The 19,458-nt window shown below is 50.7% G+C and overlaps 1 protein-coding gene across 3 annotated transcripts in view; it reads right to left on the reverse strand.

The window, feature by feature from the left end:
• Positions 1–437: 437 nt before the first annotated feature.
• The window catches only part of Cldn14 (claudin 14), an 88,637-nt gene continuing 69,616 nt past the window's right edge, over positions 438–19,458 (reverse strand). For 2 of the 3 annotated variants that reach the window (XM_045150804.1, XM_045150805.1), the window contains one exon: positions 438–1,446. In XM_045150804.1, coding sequence (XP_045006739.1) covers positions 648–1,364 — 717 coding nt within the window. In that variant the 5' untranslated portion in view covers positions 1,365–1,446 and the 3' untranslated portion in view covers positions 438–647. Of the gene's footprint in view, positions 1,447–17,512; positions 17,825–19,458 lie in introns of those variants that run through there. The other variant, XM_004654474.2, reaches the window with a different exon arrangement.

The raw sequence follows: 19,458 nt of genomic DNA on the forward strand, positions 1-19,458 counted from the left end.
GCTAACCACCTGCTCACAGGTAGAAAACGGCATGGTGGCTTATGGCAGCGGTCTCTTCCTGAGGAAGCCCTTCCCTGCGGCTGTGTCTCTGGGTGTAAGTGGCATGTTTGGGACAGTGCCTGCGGAAGTAGCTCGAGCATCCACTGTTTGAGCATCAGCTAGTTTGTTCTGACTTTCCCATCGTGCACTAGCATTGGCCAGTGCCTGAGGGAGGGGCTCAGAGGTCCTTTGCTCAGCATCACTGCGGGATCCTGAAACCCTTGAGACCCTAACAGGCTCACATGATGTTTCCTGCCCTTGCTGTCATGGCAAACACATGTCCATTTCATAGACTTCACCTCCACAGGGCTTATTCCTGAGCCATCAAAAAACCTGCAGGGGCCAAACCCCCAAGTCACTCTTTGTTCATCTTTTATTTAAACCACCCACATAAATACATATAATAAATACAAAACAGCACGTTTTAAAGTCTTTGGTATACAGAGCTTCCTCCTCTTCCCATTTCTCTGCTCTCCCATGTCCTAGGCACAGCGTTTCCACGGATACATGAGCAAGCACCAAGTAAACTTGGGAGTTGGAGCCCCTTAGCATCCATACACGGTCCCTTGGGGCGCGGCACCCCCTGACAGCGACCCGAAGCGGGGGACTCACACGTAGTCATTGAGCCTGTACCCACTGTGTGAGGCTGAGGTCACCGAGGGGGCCCGGTTGCCCTTGTAGGCTGTGGGTGGGTGGTAGGCGGGGGCCGAGGCGGTGGCTGTGCCTCCCTGGGGCGGCACCTGGTAGGGTCTGTAGGGTGCCTCATCCTGGCACGACAGGCAGAGCAGGGTGCCACCGATGAGCGACAGCGACGAGGAGATGAAACCCAAGTAGAGAGCCTGGCCGATCTCAAACTTCATGCTGCTGGGAAGAAGTGGGTTATAGAAGGTCTGCACCACGTCGTTGGTGGTCCAGGACACAGCCACCATGCAGAGCAGACCAGCCAGCAGGAAGAGCGCGCCCCCCAGCACGGCGAAGGTGGTCTTGGCGGGCGTGCCCTTGGCACAGCGTGTGCATTTCATGCCCACCACGGCGCAGGCGCAGGCGATGCCCGAGAGCAGGCAGGAGATGACCATGAGCGCGCGGGCTGCTTGCAGGTCGCGGGGCAGCGCCAGCAGCGAGCGGTAGATCTGGCACTGGTAGATGCCCGTGCTGTGCCACACGCACTCCATCCAGAGACCCTTCAGGTAGGACACGGCCGTCAGGATGTTGGTGCCCACGTGCGCTGTCCTCCGCCAGTGCGGCAGGATGGTGGCGATGAGCGTGCCTACCATGCCCAGGAAGCTGAGCAGGAAGCCCAGGAGCTGGACTGCCGTACTGGCCATGGCCGCTGACCCCTGCTCAGCCCCGCCGGGCGGCACCCAGGTCCCCAGGGATCACTCGACTCCTCAGGTGCCGGCAGGAGGCCTAATAAAGCCGGGGAAGGAGAGGGAGGGAGAGAAGGGAAATGGGTTAAATATTATCTCGATGTACTTATTTCTGTCACCGGGTTTTCCATAGGCGGCGGGCATGGCAATTAGTATATGTTCTGAAAAACTAGTTCTAGGGATTTCACCCCGTGGAGGAAAAAGCTGCTTTTCCTGAAGGCCAAAGCTGGAAGGGATGACAGCAGGTCTGAGGAGTGAGCATCCCAGAGCCTTGATCTTCCATGTCTCCTGGCACCTGCTTAGCGGACGCACGTGTGGGAGGATCTCCCTTCTGCCCATCCTCAAGCTTTCTTCTTTTTTTTTTTTCAGATTTATTTTTATTTATTTATTAGAGAGAGAGAGAGAAATAGAGAGTGACAATGGGCACGCCAGGGCAAACGAACTCCAGACGCATGTGCCACCATGTGCATCTGGCTTATGCGGGTCCTGGAGAATCAAACCTGGCTCCTCGGGCTTCGTAGGCATGCGTCTTAACCACTAAGCCATCTCTCCAGCCCCCTCCAGCTTTCTTCTGCTGTGCCGGAACCTTCCTCTTGACCTGTGATCAGTCATGGCAAATATTACGAACACTGAGTTTCACTGACAGTTAAGGTGCGTCCCTGGCGCGGGCTGGATGCCTGTGCTGCCCATTGGGGGTCACGGTCCCCGTGCTCCCGGGTTTGCCCAGAGGTGGCCTCGGTGCTGCCTTTGCAACTCTGGAGCCAGCTGTGACGTGCAGTTTGCCAACTCACAGCAAGGGACAGGAGTTTTCAAAGTGGCCAGCTGCTTATGTGCCGGCCCAGGAGTACGAGTCCCTGTCCCCCTTCTGTCGTGCCCTCCCCGCCCCTCCCCAGGCCACCGGGCTGTGACCGTGAAGACCTGCGGAGGGGTGGCTTTCCCTAAGACGGGCTGCTACCTGGATATCCGTAAAAGGGCCACTTCCGAGGTTTTGTTTTTTTTTTTTTTTTTTAAAGAAATGCTAATCATTGCAAAATCCAGAATGCTTCCTAGGAACCAAGACCTAGACATGCTATGCTGGGATGCTCAAGGAGAGATGGAAGGAAGAAGAGGAGAAGCAAAGGAAGGAGGGAGGGAGAAAAGCAGAGAGGGAAGAAAGAAGGCAGGGGAGGAGAGAGGAGGAAGGAAAAAAGGAAGGGAGGGAGGACGGGTGTAAATTTACCGCACATTTTCAATGATTCTTTGCTCAAAGTTCCTAGTTTTCTTTTTTTTCTCCTTTCCTTCCTCCCTTCCCCCGCCCCCCTCTCTGGACAGGGTTTCGCACTATAAACCCAGGTTGGTTTTGAGCATTAGGTCCTCCTGCCTCAGCCTCCTGAGTGGCTGGGATTACAGGTGTGTACTGCTGGACCTAGTTGCTACTAATACTCCTTAGGTCTTGCAATACATCTTTTCTCTCTATTCAGCAAGCACCTATCCTATCCAGGGGTCGGGGACACCATTTTATTCCCTGCCACCCAGAGAAGGTGCAGGGGACCGGGGCCAGTCACTCTGCTTCCTGCTGGAGAGGAGGTGTGGCCACTCCTGGAGCCTCTGCAGAGCCCTGGCTTCCTGGGCCTGACCTCTGGGGAACAATGACATAAAGTGACCTATTTCTTCCAGGCATCCTAGTGAGGCAAGCCTGTCACCTCATGTGGTGGTTTGATCCAGGTGGCCCCCATAAACTTAGGTGTTCCGAATGCTAAATTCCCAGCTGATAGAGATTTGGGAATTAACACCTTCTGGAGGGAGTGTATTGTTGGGGGTGGGCTTATGGGTGTGATAGCCAGTTTCCCCTTGCCAGTGTTTGGCACACTCTCCTGTTCCTGTTGTCCACCTTATGTGGGTCAGGGGGTAATGTCCACCTTCTGTTCATGCCATCGTTTTCCCTGCCATCATGGAGCATCCCCTTGAGCCTGTCAGCCAAAATACAGCTCTCCCCCGCTTCCCGCAAGCTGCTCTTGGTGGGGTGATTTCTACCAGCAATGTGAACCTGACTGCAACACCTCATTAGGTCTTGCACTGAGGAAGTGGTCTATGCTGAATCTGACCAGGGTCGTCCTCGCTCCTATTCCTCCTTTTAACTGTTGTTTGCCTCAAATAGGACTGAGGTTAGCCTGGAAGCTTAAGGTGGACTCCAAGAGGTTGCCTGAATTCCCCTGTGTGTCCCAGCTCAGTTTTTTTTTTTTCCTTTTAGTGATTACTGGCATAAGGACTGACTGTATGGCTTTGCTATGGACACAGAGAAATTGCCTAGGATAGACTTTCCCAAGCTAACCAGGATTGTTCTCCAGGTCCCTCAGAAGCTCTGGCCCTGCCTCGACCAGCCTCCTGGCTGACCTCCAGGAGGGCGATCTGGGGCTTCTCCCCAGCCTTTCTTGTCAAGGTCAATTATTACATGTGAAGGAGAGCTAAGCTTGCCTGACCCCATGAGGCTGAGTGAGTTCCTGAGAGGTCTGAGTGTGTATTTATGGACAGGGGAAAAGGGCTAATTTTAGAAATCATTAGCTTGCTATTTTTAAACTCTGGGCTGCAAGGATTTGCTAATTTCAGGAGTGTCAGTGAGCTCTCTCCTTCCCGCTCCGGCTCGCCTTCTCCCACCCTGGTTAGAGGCAGCTAGCTGCTTCAGGTAACTCTAGTCTCCAGGGCTATTGTTCATTTTGGGGCCCATCCATCATTTTGGGGCCGATCCATTTACTGCCAAGTAAGTTTAACTGGACGCCTCTCCTGGGAAACCAGTAAATCTCCTGCCTCTTGTTTGACAGGAAGAAGCTGTCTCCTGGGAGAAGCTTGGTGCACGGAGCTGGACTGCTGGGTCCGAGGCTGACCTTGGCGTCACTTGCGGGCTATTCCCATCTGTGTGTACACGTCTGGAAACATTTACCCGAGAGATGGGGGTCCCAAGCAAATGTGTCTCGGGATGGGAGAGGCGAGGTGGGTGGAGCTGCATGTCACAAGGTACCAGGCTCCAGGAGTGAATGAATGTTGGGTCTTGCATATGGGAGGGACACGAATGTGGTCACAGGAGGACTTTTCTTTTGAGCTAGGATCTCACTTTAGCCCAGGTTGACCTGGAATTCACTATGGAGTCTCAGAGTGGCCTCGAACTCACGGCGATCCTCCTACCTCTGCTTCCCGAGTGCCGGGATTAAAGGCGTGCGCCACCACGCCAGGCAGGAGGAGTTCTTGCAGTTAAGAGTTTGCAAATGTGCATGCCATCTTCCCATGGAACACCTCCTGGAAGGTACTAAACTTCCTTGATCAATGACTCCCTCTTCCCAAGAAGGCTTGAAGTAGAATCATGAAACTTCTGGAGGCAGTGGTGGGATAGGATTGATGGCATGCCATTCTCTCTCTCTGTCTCTCTCCATCTCTCATAAATAAATAAACACATAAAATATTTTTTTAAAAGATAATTTGATTTCCAGGGCAAGAATGAGCACCACCAGCCCAGTGCGATGCTGGGACTTCTCAGAGGAGGGCCACAAACTCCCGGGCTGTGAACTGGAGCGATAGTCCGCGAGGGGCAGCTGGGTGAGCCCAGATCTGCCTTGGGCTCCTCAGACTGGATCTGGTTTTGTGAGCACCACTCTGAGACGGTAAGGGTTTGTAAACACTCCCCTCATACACACACACATAAACTTTTATGTGGTCACCTTCCTTCCCTGTGAACTACATTTAAAAAGTAAATAATGGGGCTGGAGAGACGGCTTAGCGGTTAAGCGCTTCCCTGTGAAGCCTAAGGACCCCGGTTCGAGGCTCGGTTCCCCAGGTCCCACGTTAGCCAGATGCACAAGGGGGCGCACGCGTCTGGAGTTCGTTTGCAGAGGCTGGAAGCCCTGGCGCGCCCATTCTCTCTCTCCCTCTATCTGTCTTTCTCTCTGTGTCTGTCTCTCTCAAGTAAATAAATAAAAATTAAAAAAAAGTAAATAATAATGGTAATAATAATAATGATGATGATGATGGTGGTAGGAGAAAGAAGCCCTCAGCCCATCAGACTGCCTGGCCCAGCTGTGTGGACTTGCCGGGTTGTCTCCAAAGGAAACATCATGTCCACAGAGTGGCCAGACCAAGACCAAGGGACAGAAGTACTGTGTGCCAGCCCTGCTCTTTTTTTTTTGTTGTTCTCTTTTTTGACACAAGTTCTCATGTATTTCAGGTTAGTCTCAAACGATGACCTTGAACTTCTGATCCTCTTGCCTCCACGTCCTGATGGTTGAGGTCACAAACATGTACTACCCTGTTGGGGCACTGCCAGACACAAGCTGGAGCCTTTAGTAGACAGGCCTGAGCTGCCAGGCTCGGCTAAGGACCCTCGGGCCACAGGAGGCCACGCCCTCTCCAAGCCCGGCACACCTGAACTTAGGCTTTGCCCTGTGACCCTTGACCAGTTGCCTAGGAAACTCCTTGTGTGGTATCAACCAGCAACCTTTGCCCAGCCCCTCCCCCTGTACCCTATACCTTCCCCCTGCCATTGCCTGCGTGCTGGAATGCATGTCCCCATAGGCTGACTAGGCATCAGCAAGCAACCTTGTATGTCCAATCCCCTGGGGACCCTCAACTGCGTATAAACCCATTTCCCCATTAATTAAAGAGAGCTGTTCAAAGAGACTGTGATTCTTCCCTCACTCTCCACAGTTGCCTGGATGCCTTAGGGGAACCGCGGTCGGCCCCAAAGACCTAGGGACCCACACTACCCTACCTGGTTTATGTAGTGCTGGAGATAGACCCCAGGGCATGCTAGGCAAGTATTTTACCAACTGAGATAGATCCCTAGTCACCATTTGTGTGTGTGTGTGTGTGTGTGTGTGTGTGTGTGTGTGTGTGTTTGTTTAGAGTTAGGGTCTCCCTGTAGCCCAGGCTGACCTCAAACTCACTCTGTAGCCCAAGCTGGCATTGAACTCACAGCAATCCTCCTGCCTCAGCCTCCTGAGTGAGGCCCACTATGGCTCAGGAATTGTTGCAGAAGAGGGGGCGGAAAGGGAGTAAGAGTCCCAGGGGGGGTGGACATACCCTGAGATACCCGTACCACACAGGGACTGACTGAGGCCTTCATGACCCCTCAGTGAATACCATAACCCCACTGAGGAGGCCCCCAGGGTAACGGGAACTGGGGCAAGGGGATAAAGGTGTATAACCTGGTGTATATATACAATAAAAATTTTAAATGCCAGTGGAGCCTGACGTGCTGGTACACGCCTTTAATTCCAGCACTCGGGAGGCAGAGGCAGAGGTAGGAGGATCACCATGAGCTCAAGGCCACCTTGAGACTACATAGTGAATTCCAGGTCAGCCTGGACTCAAGTGAGAACCTACCTAAAAAAAAAAAAATGCCAGTGGACATAAGGATAGTTTAAAAGTGTTTAGCAATTATTAGATGGCTAATAGTTAAAGTACTTTATGTGAAATCTTTATATGGAGGATGCTAGGGGTTAAATTGTGTCCCTCAAGGAATATACTGAAATTCTAAAACCCAGCAACTCACAGTAAGGTCACATTGGACATAATGGTGCACGCCTTTAATCCAGCATTGGGGAGGAGGGTGTGTGATAGACGTAGGAGAATTGCCAAGAGTTCAAGGCTAACCTGAGAGTACATAGTGGATTTCAGGTCAACCTGGGCTAGAGTGAGATTTTACCATGAGAAGACAGAAGGAAAGAAAGGAAGGAAGGAAGGAAGGAGGGAAGAAAGAGAGAGAAAGAAAGAAAGAAAATAGGGTCATCACTTATGTGTTAACATGAGGTTGTGCTGGAGGAGGGTGAGCCCCTAAACCAACAAGGTTAGTGTCCTTATGAGAAGACACCGTGTGATCAAGAGATCAGAGCTTGGCTTAGTGTACTGAGGAGGCATGGAGGGATGCAGCAAACAGAAGCTTAGGAGGAGGCCTGGGCCAGGCTGTCTCGGCCCTCAGAAGGAAGCCTCCCGCCTACCACTTGGTCTCAGACTTCTAGTCTCCAGAACTGGATGAAAGAACACCAGTTTCTGACTGTGGTGGTACTCTGTGGTGGCCACAGTCATTCCAGCTGCTTGACATGTTGGGAGGTGGTCGGGGATACTCTTGTCTGAATACAGGGAGCGAGACTCCCTCGAGAACATCTGTCACTTTGTGTGAAACCCAAAGTGGCAGCTACCTGCCTGTCTGGAAGCGTGGAAGACAGAACGCAAGGGGAAGAACCTCTGTGGATGGGAAGTTCAAGGGCAGCCTCGGCCTGTGGCCTGCGGTAACCAGCCCGCAAGGTCTGCTTGGATTTAGAAAGCTGTGAATTCCTGGAGCCTGCACTGAGACAAGGGGATTTGGTTGTATGCAGCTGGTTGGCTCATCTGGTGGCCGACCTTATTGGGTTGGTTGTTTTGCTTTTTGATCCTTTTTTTTTTTTTTTTGAAACACGGTCTCAAGTACTGTCTGCTGTTTTATTTTTAAAAATCAACATGTCTTGGTTTCACAGACCATAAAAGCTCAAATGTGGGGTGCGGGCCAGGTTTGAATAAGGTGGCTCAGAAGTCTGCCCAGGCTTCACTTTGGAAACCTAGCAGAGCTGGCATAGGGGTGGACTTACATCAAAGTGCGGGGAGAAGCCCAAACCACGCAGCAGGACATTGTCACAGCTGGGCTAGAAACCTCCATGAGTTAGGCAACTATTCCGTGGACTCTGGAAGCCCCTGGTCATTGTTTATTTGAGCATTGAACTGAGAATATACGGCTGCGGTTATGAGTGTGGTACCACATGGAAATGGAAATGCCAAGACTTACAAATGCTAAATAAATAAAACACTGTTGCTATTTCAAGCTTGCTCCCTGTAAGGTCATTTCGAGTGAGCTGCTCAAAAGCTGTCAGTTATTAGTCATAAGAGAGAAAACAATTGCTGCTAAATTTGCTAAGTGTTTATGGCATGCCAAGTGGGTGCTAGGTGCCCCCATGGGCATTTGATTCTTGGGTATTTCTATTTACAAGTGTTCTCATCTGTAAGTGAGGAAACCGAGGCTTAGGGAGAAGTTAAGTGACTTGTGCAAGGTTGAAGCTGGGTCGAACCAGGGGGATCAAAGAGGAGGCTGCTGTGATCATCCGGGGAAGACGGATGCACGCTGGGGGTGACCAGGGAAGATGTTGAGGTGAGCCCGACATGGTTTGCCAATGGTTCAGTTGCAGGGTGAGGGGCCCAGGTGACTGTCTTGGGCTACTGGGAGAATGGAGTTGCAATTCGTGGGGACGGTGGGAGACGTTGATGAGCCGCAGTTGAGCCTGTGGTGGTTTATTTGCGGGGCTGTTGTGTGTCTAAAAAGTGGGTCATGTGTTATTCTATGTGACAATGTTTGGGATGCAATTAACATTTAAGTCGATAGTGTTATTTTACTTTTTTTTTTTTTTTTTTCAGATAGTGTCTCATATGGCCCAGGCTGGTCTCCAACTCACTATGTAGCAGAGGATGACTTTGAACTCTCAATCCTCTTGTCTTTACCTCCTGAGTACTGGGATTATAGGCATGCACCAACATGCCTGGCTAATTAGTTTTATTTATTTATTTATGAACGATAGAGAGAGAGGGAGAATGGGTGTACCAGGGCCTCTAGCCATGGCAAGTAAACTCCAGATGAATGTGCCACCTTGTGCATCTGGTTTACATGGGTTCTGGGAACTGAACCTGGATCCTTAGGCTTCTCAGGCAAGCACCTTTACTGCTAAGCCATCTCTCCAGCCCCAATAAGTAGATTTTTAAAAGACTCTTTATTGACAATTTCCATACATATAGACAATATATAAGGAACGCACTCTGTACTCCCAGGCTAACCTTGAATTCATGGCCATTCTCCTGCCTCTATCTTCCCGAGTGCCGGCATTAAACTTGCGCCACCAAGCCTGACCTCACCCTCCCCCGCCCCGGCTTTTTTTGAGATAGGGTCTCACTCTAGTCCATATTCACTATGTCATCTCAGGCTGGCCTCCAATTCACAGCATTCCTACCTCAGCCTCCCAAGGGCTGGGATTAGAGTCATCTGCCACCATGCCCGGCTCACCTTCCCTTTTATCTGTAGATTTTGGTCAAAGCATACTCCCTGCGTGGGCCTCATTTTAATGTGTTGATGGCCTGAAAACAAAATGGGACTGAGGGATGGAGCAGGAGAGATCCATTGGAGACTCTTTGCTAAGGTGACAGGATTGGAAGAAGGAGGCTGGATGGAGGCCCCTGGGGCTTGTGTGTGACACAGAGTCTGAGGTTGTCCATCTAGGGCACAGGTATCAGGAGGGGCTGAGAGGATGAGTCAGTCAGAGGGAGGTTGGTGAGTGAGGGCCAAGCTCCATTTTGGGGAGAGCAATTCACTTCATCAAGCCAAGTTTCCAGGTCAATCAAGTCATCTGAGCACAGATGCAACTGGATTTAGCGACTTGAAGGAGAGTTGTCACCTCAATAATTGCAGATGGTTTTCTGTGTTTGCTTGTGTGTTCGTGTATGGGTGCCATGGTTGCACATGTGTATAGGAAGGTGCACGTGCATGTGCATGCGTATGTGTACATTGGAGGTTAACATCAGGAGTCCTACTCAATCATTCTCTATTGATTTTATTTATTTATTTATTTATTTTGGATTTTTTTTTTTTTTTTGAGGTAGGGTCTCACTCTAACCCAGGCTGACCTGGAATTCACTCTGTAGTCTCAGGGTGGCCTCGAACTCACAGCGATCCTCATACCTCTGCCTCCCCAGTGCTGGGATAAAAAACCTGGGTCTTTTGGTTTTGCCAGCAAGCGCCTTCACTGTTAAGCCGTCTCTCCAGCGCCAAGTTTTATCTTTTATATCATCACCTTCTCATTTTAAAAGGAGCATTTCCTTTAGTCACATGTGGAAATAGCCTCCCACAGTAATATGACGGGGTCCAGTGCTCCATCATCAACAGACAGCGCTACGTGCTGGATCACGTTACTGCAGAGTAGTCACCAGCAAGGTCTTTATTTTTTGCATATGTGTGCCTGTGTGTATACATGCTCATGTGTGTGTATGCGTACACAAGTGTACACAGGGGCTCGTACATGTGTGTGCATGTGAGGGTAGAGAACAACATTGGGGGGGGGTCTTCCTCAGTTGCTCACACCTTATTCTTTGAGAGAGGCTCTCTCACTGAGCCTAGAGCTCACTGACTCAGGTTGACGGGCCAGTGAGCCCCCAGGGATTCCTCCACCCCATTGCTGATTTTAGATGTCACAATGCCTGGCATTTTGCCTGGGTTTCTGGGGATCTGAACTCAGGCCCTCATGTTTACGTGGCAACCACTTTACCCACTGAGCATCCCCCCAACCCTTCGGCATGTCTTTGTCCTGCCCACTACAGCTGCCATTCTCCAGGCTGGCCTGTAGAGGTCCTAGAGTTTAGTCTTCAGTGTCTCCCTCCCCGGACTGTAGGGACATCACATACCCTTGCTGTTCTTTTCCGCAAAGCAAGGAAGCAATAAAGAAGGGCGGTGAATGTCCACCTTGAGGACAAGAGTGAATGGGGAAATGTTATCTGATCTGTGCCGGGTAGTTCAAATACCCGCCCCCCACCGCCAGAACCCAGATGTGTGAGCCCAGGTGACTGACTGGTGAAAGAAATGGGGGTTCGGCTTGGCTGGTTCTCTCTCACTCATTTAAAAAAAAACCATATTTTAAAATATAGTTTATTTATTTATTTGAGAGAGAGAAAGAGGGAGAGAGAATGGGTGCACCAGGGCTTCCAGCCACTGCAAAGAATTCCAAACGTGTGCGCCCCCTTATGCATCTGGCTTAACACAGGACCTGGAGAATCGAACCGGGATCCTTTGGCTTTGTAGGCAAACACCTGGACCGCTAAGCCATCTCTCCAGCCCTCTCACTCATTTTTGTAGGGTTGGTTGTGCTGAAGGAAGGGAACTTCTGGTGCGTGCATGGGGAAGCGGCTGGCTCTACCAGACAACTGGGGTTCTGTTCCTCCAGCCCAGTTCTGAGCATTCCCACCAAGAAACACGAGGGAAGTGGCTGTTCACCCTCCCGTGTAGACCCACTGCTGGTGGGCTGGGGAGATGGCTCGGTGGCAAAGTGCTTGCCGTGCAAGCATGAAGACCCGATCCCCAGCACGCATGTAAATGCCAAGTCACCGTGGCAGCCCTCCAGGAATCCAGGCCCATGGGAGGTGCCATGAGGAGCTTTAAAGGAGTCTGAAGCTGTTTGATGGAGTCACGGTAACCAATGTCTGCTGTGCTGCACCTATTGGCTGACATCGGACTCTCTCTGGTCCACCCCTTGAGATGGGGACAACTTTGTCCAGCCGGGTTTTCTCTCTGTCCTCTGCATACTGTCTGATCTACCCACAAGCCTTTGACTCTTACACCCCGGCCTGTGTCTGGGGAGGTGGATCCGAATTCTAGGCAAAGATCTGCAGAGTGTTTGAGCTCTGCCTGGGGTTTCTGGAGTGTGCTTGATGCTGGTGGTGACGGCTTTTCTCTCTGCTTGGTCCTGTGAAGGCGGGCCAGCTTCTTCCGCCATTGTGGAACTCCCCCTGGATCTGTATGCTTCAGTAAATCTTTTCCCATAAACTGTGTCTGGTTTGGAGGTTCATCCCAGCAACGTGAAGCTCACCGCTACATGGGGGTGCATGCATGCATGTATGCGTGTTCATAATTGTGTGGGCATGTGGGCATGTATACATGTGCATGTATGTGCCTGGGAGGAGGTGAGAGAACAACCTCGGGTGTGATTGTCAGGAACACCAGCCACTTCTTTTTGAGACAGTGTCTCTCGTCAGCCTGGAGCTCACCAATTAGGCCAGACTGGCTGGGCAGCTAGCTTCAGGAATCCTTCTGTCTCTGCCTCCCAGCACTGGGATTTTAGGCACACGCCACCATGCCCACCTTTTAAAATATAATGTCTCACCATAAAAACTCAGGTCTTGCCGGGCGTGGTGGCGCAAGCCTTTAATCCCAGCACTCAGGAGGCAGAGGTAGGAGGATCGCCATGAGTTCAAGGTCATCCTGAGGCTCCATAGTGAATTCCAGGTTAGCCTGGGCTAGAGTGAGACCCTACCTCAAAAAACCAAAAACCAAAACCAAAAACCAAAAAAACCCACCTCAAGTCTTTATGCCTGAAGAACAAGCACTTTTACCGACTGAGCTCTCTCCCCAAACCCACACATTTAGTTCAGAGTTAAGTGGGTTTGTGATTTCAGATTGCACGAATCCCTATAAAATTGAAGGTCCCACAGGCAAGGCAGCATGTGACATTTCTAGCTTGTCCTTTAGACACACACATAGTGACCAGGCTGCGCACTTCCTCTGAAGTTCTAGGGGCTGTGGGTTACTTCTTCTCACTTTCAGACAGAACCTAGTACAAATGAAAACGCAGAGAGAACCTTGATTAGAAATGATTAGGGCTTTCAAGATGGCAACCGTGATTGCAACTAATGACTCAGGCCACAAGCCATCTCCCCGGCCTTGCCTGTGAGGACAAACCCAGGGACTGGACACTGGGATTTTTCCTCTATTAAACGGGCGAGAACATCTGGCTGGGGGGGGGGGGGTTGAAAGCAATAAGAGACATCCTCGCCGTGTTCTGCAGAATATATATATATAAAATATATATATATATATGGTTTCTATGTGCTTATTTTGTCTTCACTAAAGTGTAACCTAGATACCTCTGTGAATATCTGCCAAGGAGGAACTTTTCAAAAACAAAGCTGTTGCTGGTCTCCTGCACCCAAACGTGGCTGCCAGTAGAAACAGACCCGGGTTCTGAATGACAGTTTCATGTCTATTTCCGCAGAAGCAGTGTGGTCTGCTCAAGGACCCCGCCACTGCCACCGGGGGAGAGACAGTCACCTCTACAGGCAGGATGGAGGAAGTTGTCTCCATTCAGACCCTTGGGTCCTCCAGCAAATGGCTGTTGATGGAGATTCCCTGCTTGCTGTGGCTATTGTCTGTGCCCTGAAAGTCCATGGTCCTGGCTGCCACATGTCCTACAAACAGTGGGTGGGAGGGAGCTTTGTCGCCTGAGTGGGGAGTATACACATCAGCTGCCAGGAGGAATGTTCAGGTTGAAAAGTTCCAAGAAATCACTTCTGAGCTGGCAACACCCGCTGTCTGTCTCTTAAAACGACATGGGTGGGCTGGGGAGATGGCTCAGTGCATGAAGTGCTTGCTGCACAGTGTGGGTACCCGAGGCTAGATCTTCTGGCCCCCGGGTAAAAGCTGGATGCTGTGAATGCCTGTAGTCCCAGTGTGCCCACGGTGAGGTGCGAGGTGAAGACAGGAGAACTTCCTGGAAGCTCATGGGCCAGCTGGCCTGGCATGCAGAGCTGAGAACAAGGAGAGACCCTGCCTCAGACAAGGTGAAGGCGAGGACCGGCGTAGAGAAGGGTGACCTCCACTGTGCACCATGGGGCTTGTATTCCCACACTCAAGCACCTAGACAAGCATACACCCACATCATATACACCCCAAGACCCAAACAAAAATAACAACAAAACCCAGATGTGGTGGTTTGATTCAGATGTCCCCCATAAACTTAGGTGTTCTGAATGCTAGGTTCCCAGCTGATGGATATTTGGGAATTAATGCCTCCTGGAGGGAGTGTATTGTTGGGGGTGGGCTTATGGGCTTTATAGCCAGTTTCCCTATGCCAATGTTTGGCACACCCTCCTGTTGCTGTAGTCCACCTTATGTTGGCCAGGGAGTGATGTCCACCCTCTGCTCATGCCATCGTTTTCCCCTGCCATCATGGAGCTTCCCCTCAAGCCTGTAAGCCAAAATAAACCTCTTTTTCCCAGAAGCTGCTCTTGGTTGGGTGATTTCTACCAGCAATGCGAACCGGACTGCAACACCAGACATACACCTACATCGTATACACCCCAAAACCCAAACAAAAATAACAACAAAACCCAGACATACACCTACTTCGTATACACCCCAAAACCCAAACAAAAATAACAACAACAAAACCCAGACATACACCTACTTCGTATACACCCCCAAAACCCAAACAAAACAACAAAACCCAGACATATGCCTACATCGTATACACCCCTAAAATCCAAACAAAAATAGCAACAAAACCCAGACATACACCTACTTCATATACACCCCCAAAACCCAAACAAAAATAACAACAAAATCCAGACATATACTTACATCATATACACCCCCAAAACCCAAACAAAAATAACAACAAAGCCCAGACATATACCTACATCGTATATACCCCCAAAACCCAGACAAAAATAACAACAACAAAACCCAGACATTGGCACAAGTTTTTACTTTTATACATCTGTGATATAAGCAAGAAAACGAGCTTTTTAAAATCAAAAGCAGGGTCTGGGGAGATGGCCCAGTGATTAAAGGCATTTGCGTACAAAGCCTGCTGAGCTGAGTTCAATACCCCCCAGCACCCTCATGAGACCAGATGCGTGATTCTAGGGTCCTGGTGTACAATGGGGAGCAGAGCCAACAGAGTCTGAGGCTCTCAGGCCAGCTAGTGGCATTCAGTTGCAGCAGAAAAGACCCCCTGTCTCAAAGAATGTGGAAGAAGGGCTGGAGAGACGGCTTAGCACTTGGGCACTTGCCTGCAAAGCCTAAGAACCTAGGTTCCACTCCTTAGTACCCATGTAAGCCAGGCACACAGGTGGCTCATGTGTCTGGAGTTCCTTTTCAGTGGCTGGAGGCCCTGATATGCCTATCTCTCTTTCTTTCTCTCAAATAAGTAAAATTTTAAAAAAAAAGGTGAAAAAAAAAGCACCAACACCTTGAGGTTGTCCTGCGACCTCCACGCTTGTCCTGTGGCATGCCTGTACCCCTCCCCCCACACAAATAAATAAAAATTAAGAAAACAACAACAACAAAAATGAAACATTCACTTTCATTGATCTTTCCTGGAGAAAAGACCAACCGTCAAAGCAGGAAATACCTGCTGGTAATATTTTCCCAGCAGTAAATAAAGAGGGCGTGCTTCTTTTGTGTAGCACCCTATTGGCAGATGGGTTAAGTTTCGAGATCGCAGATCAGAGGGAACCAGATAAGGACAGAGGCCTGTGCTGGCTTCCAGCCTGACTAATCATAGGCACACTGCTTAGCCTGGCGTGACTCAATTCAAGACAGCAGCTTCTGGGAGCTGTGTCCAAGATTCTAGGATAATCTATATGAAAACCTGAAAGCCCGGTAGAGAAGGGTGCCAGCAAATGGTGGTGTTGAGGTTTATTCATCCTTCCCGATAAACCCATTCCCTACGACAGGGGGCCAGCCGGAGATGAGCCCCAGCGAGTGCAGATCCCAGATGCAGCCTGAGACCCAAGCAGAGACCCAAGGAGTAGAAGGGGCTGCAGTCATGGGCGGTCTTCTGGTTTCTCCCAGTGCTTAAGAGATTTGGGCCTTGAAAAATGCAGGAATTAAACCTCTGGGAGGGATTGTGCAGCCAAAAGCCAGTGCCCAAAGTGTGTCCAAGGTTTGTGGGCCCTTTGAGGCTGCTAATCCTATTTCCCTTTCTACTTTGCCTGGGGTCCTCTTGTCCATCCTGAAGGGACTGTGGCAGCTGTTGGGGATGTGAGGCTCCAGGTAGCTGAAAGGCTAACTCACAGTATCAGATTGCGTGAGATTTCCTTCTTTGTGCCTTTTTTTTTTTTAACCCTTATTATGAGAGAGCCCAAATCCCATACCCATGCTAATGCAAGGAACCCTAATTAAACTCAGGTGGGTCACACATGAAAAAAAGGCATCAGGGGCTGGAGAGATGGCTTAGCGGTGAAGCGCTTGCCTGTGAAGCCTAAGGACCCCGGTTCGAGGCTTGGTTCCCCAGGTCCCACGTTAGCCAGATGCACAAGGGAAGAGAGAGACGCGCGTCTGGAGTTCGTTTGCAGTGGCTGGAGGCCCTGGCGCACCCATGCTCTCTCTCTCTCTCTCTCCGTCTTTCTCTCTCTGTCTGTCGCTCTCAAATAAGTAAGTAAAAATAAACACACAAGAAAAAGACATGAAAGTAGAAGTGGGACTAATTGGGAAGCATAAGAAAGGGTTCAGTGGGAAGCAGCGGTGGGGGGGGGGACAAGAGAACATAGTGGGAGGTGAATGTGATCAGAATACGTTATACACATGCAGAAAGTTTGTCAATACACAGATAAACCATACAGAGCCAAGTCACGCATCCCTCCTCCTGTACTGATGGGCGTCTGCCTCTGGGGAAGGAAGGGGGTCCAGGGGAGGAGGAAGATGCCCTGAGTTTAGACCCTCAGGACATGCTGCAGGGTCATTGTAGAAAGTCAGAACAGGCGGGAGAGACTGCTCAGTGGTCAAGGCGTGCTTGCCTGCGAAGCCTGAAGACCGTCGCTGGCTGCTATCACCTCCTGTAGCCGGCTTGTTCCTTCCTCTTCCCAAACAGTCCCCTCTCCTTTCCCATCTTCGTGTGCATTGCGTCTTAAGAATGCTAGGGTGGGGCTGAAGAGATGACTTAGCTGTGCAGGCGCTTGCCTGCAAAGCCAAAGGACAGAGGTTCGATTCCCCAGGAACCACGTAAGCCAGATGCACTAGGTGGTGCATGTGTCTGCAGTTCGTTTGCAGTGGCTGGAGGCCCTGGAATGCCCATTCTATCTACCTGTCTCTCTCTCTCTCTCTCTCTCTCTCTCTAATAAGTAAATAAATAAGATACTAAAAAAAAAATAGAAAATAAAAATTAAGAAGTCAGTGAACAGAAGGGGGCAGTGAGAATCAACTCCTCAGGCTAACACAGGGTCTCCCCACCCCCACGCAGAGTCAGTCCTTGACCCCAACTGAGCCTCAGAAAACAACAGGAAGAGTTATGTCCGGACCCTCGGGCACCAGACCCCTGTCCTTCTTGGCTCCTTGGTAGTCTGGCTGTGTTCAGTCCCAATAGTTTACAGGCCTCCCCACCCTGGGCCCCCAGGCCCAGCCCAGAGCCGTCTTTCCTGCGGGGACCCTGATGTCCCTTTCACCTGGTGAATGTGCCCTTCGCCCAGCTGCTGGTCTGCCTTCTAACCTTACTCATCCAGCTACAGGACGAGCTTCCGAGACAAATGACTTAGCAACTCCAGGCCCCACGCCGTGAATGGCAGCTTCACCCCCAACTCACATGCAGAATATCTTGAGCCGCATCCACGTCACTGCTCCAGAGTGTGGCTGATATCAACTCACACGGGCACCAAGGATCCAGGAGGGACACTGAGGCCCTTCTGGCTGTGCCTCGTTCTCCAACTGGAAGCTTCCACACAGGGTGTTTGGGAGAAGATTGTCTACAATTACCCTGCTCGTTGAGCATGGCCTGCGTGGGCACCCGTGCCCTTTGGTTACAGGGCTAAGTATCCGGTGCAGCACACGAGGTGGCCCTGCCGAGGCAGACATTCAAGACCGACCAGTAACGTCATTTCTGCTTTTTGGAATAAGACTCCGGACACATGCACACAGGGCTGACGTTTTCTTCCTAGACCACCCTCCAGTGACTTCCCGTAAAGTCCCCCCCCTCCCTGCTCACCGTACCCCACCCCACCCCGCCCCCCTGCTGTGGCTTCTCTGTGACCTTTTTAGTTGATTCCTAAGTCACCTGATTTCTGTCAAACAGTAAAAACCCTTTGTGAATCCCCCCTTGCACCCCTACTGCCGGCCACAGTGACTGTCCTCTGAGCCGTTCACCTGGCAACGGTCCCCCAGCTGCCTTGGACTTTTTCCTGTTGAGCAACTCAATTTCTTAATGCAGGCTGCGGGGGCCCTGGAGGCCGTGGGCAAATTCCAAGCAAGGTGCGACTTTGATCTTTTTAAAATTTATTTATTTTTGCTACAGTGGCCCTAATGGACGATTCAAATGATCTTTATAGGTGGAAAGGGACACTGGGCAGACTGAGGGACATGACTGGAGGTAAGACGTGGTGCAATGGAAGCCAATGACACAGGGAGAAGATAACTTTACCAGGATGTGAGGGATGCTGCCTTTGAGGACCCGAAGGCGGGCTGGGAGCTAGCTGGGCTGCGAATGTCTCCAGGCTCTAAAGGTGTCCCAGGCTGAGTTCTGGGATTCAGAAGCATTCTGATGATTGCGCTAGGGAGATGGATCAGTTGGAAAAACACTTGCTGCGTAATCACAAGGACCTGAGTTCAGATCCGCAGTACCCACGTAAAAGCGAGGTGTGGGGGTACATGCCTGGGACCCCAGGGCCGGGGAGCCAGAGTCAGAAGGATCCCTGGAACTTGCTCTGCAGCTAGTCTAGAGGACTTGGTGAGTTCTAGGTTCAGTGAGAGGCCCTATCACAAAAAATAAGAATTATTTTTAAAAATATTTTAAAATTCATATTTTACTTATTTATTTGAGAGAGAGAAAGAGACAGAGAGAGAGAGAGAAAATGGGCATGCCAGGGCCTTCAGCCACTGCAAACAAACTTCAGACACATGTGCCCCCTTGTGCCTCTGGCTTACGTGGGTCCTGGGGAATCAAACCAAGGTCCCTTGGCTTTGCAGGCAAATGCCTTAACCACCAAGCCATCCTTCCAGCCCCGAAAAAAATAAGAACTATTGAGAAAGACATTTGCCATTGACCTCTGGCCTATGCACACACCTGCTCTCATACCCTCACGCACAAGCACACCCACACCTGTAGAAGGAAGTGCACACACCACGCACATACATGGTGGAAAAGAGGTGAGACCGCTTTGCCCCTTCCTGGCTGATTCCGCAGGAGGCTCCTGGTGAGGAGCTCAGGTGTTCACGAGTCACCCACAGCACTCTACATCTTGGAGGCTTTGGAAAAGGTGCTGGGAAGAAACTATGGTGTGGGCACGTGGCCCTGGGCATGGACCAGAAGTCTGGTCCCTGAATCCCTGCCAGAGAATGGTGGAGGGCAGAAAGAGCAGCATCCAGGGGCAATGCTGGAGTGTGAGACTGGAGTTCACGGTGTCTGTTCAACATTATCCAGTGAGGTGTGGCACCTGACGGGCATCACGTTTCCCCCACTTCTCTGGCAATCATCAATCAATACATCTTTCGTGCAGGGTCATCTCTAGGCGTGAATAGATCCTCTTCCATTTAGAA

This window comes from Jaculus jaculus, chromosome 5 (genome assembly GCF_020740685.1).
Source record: "Jaculus jaculus isolate mJacJac1 chromosome 5, mJacJac1.mat.Y.cur, whole genome shotgun sequence".
NCBI lineage: Eukaryota > Metazoa > Chordata > Mammalia > Rodentia > Dipodidae > Jaculus > Jaculus jaculus.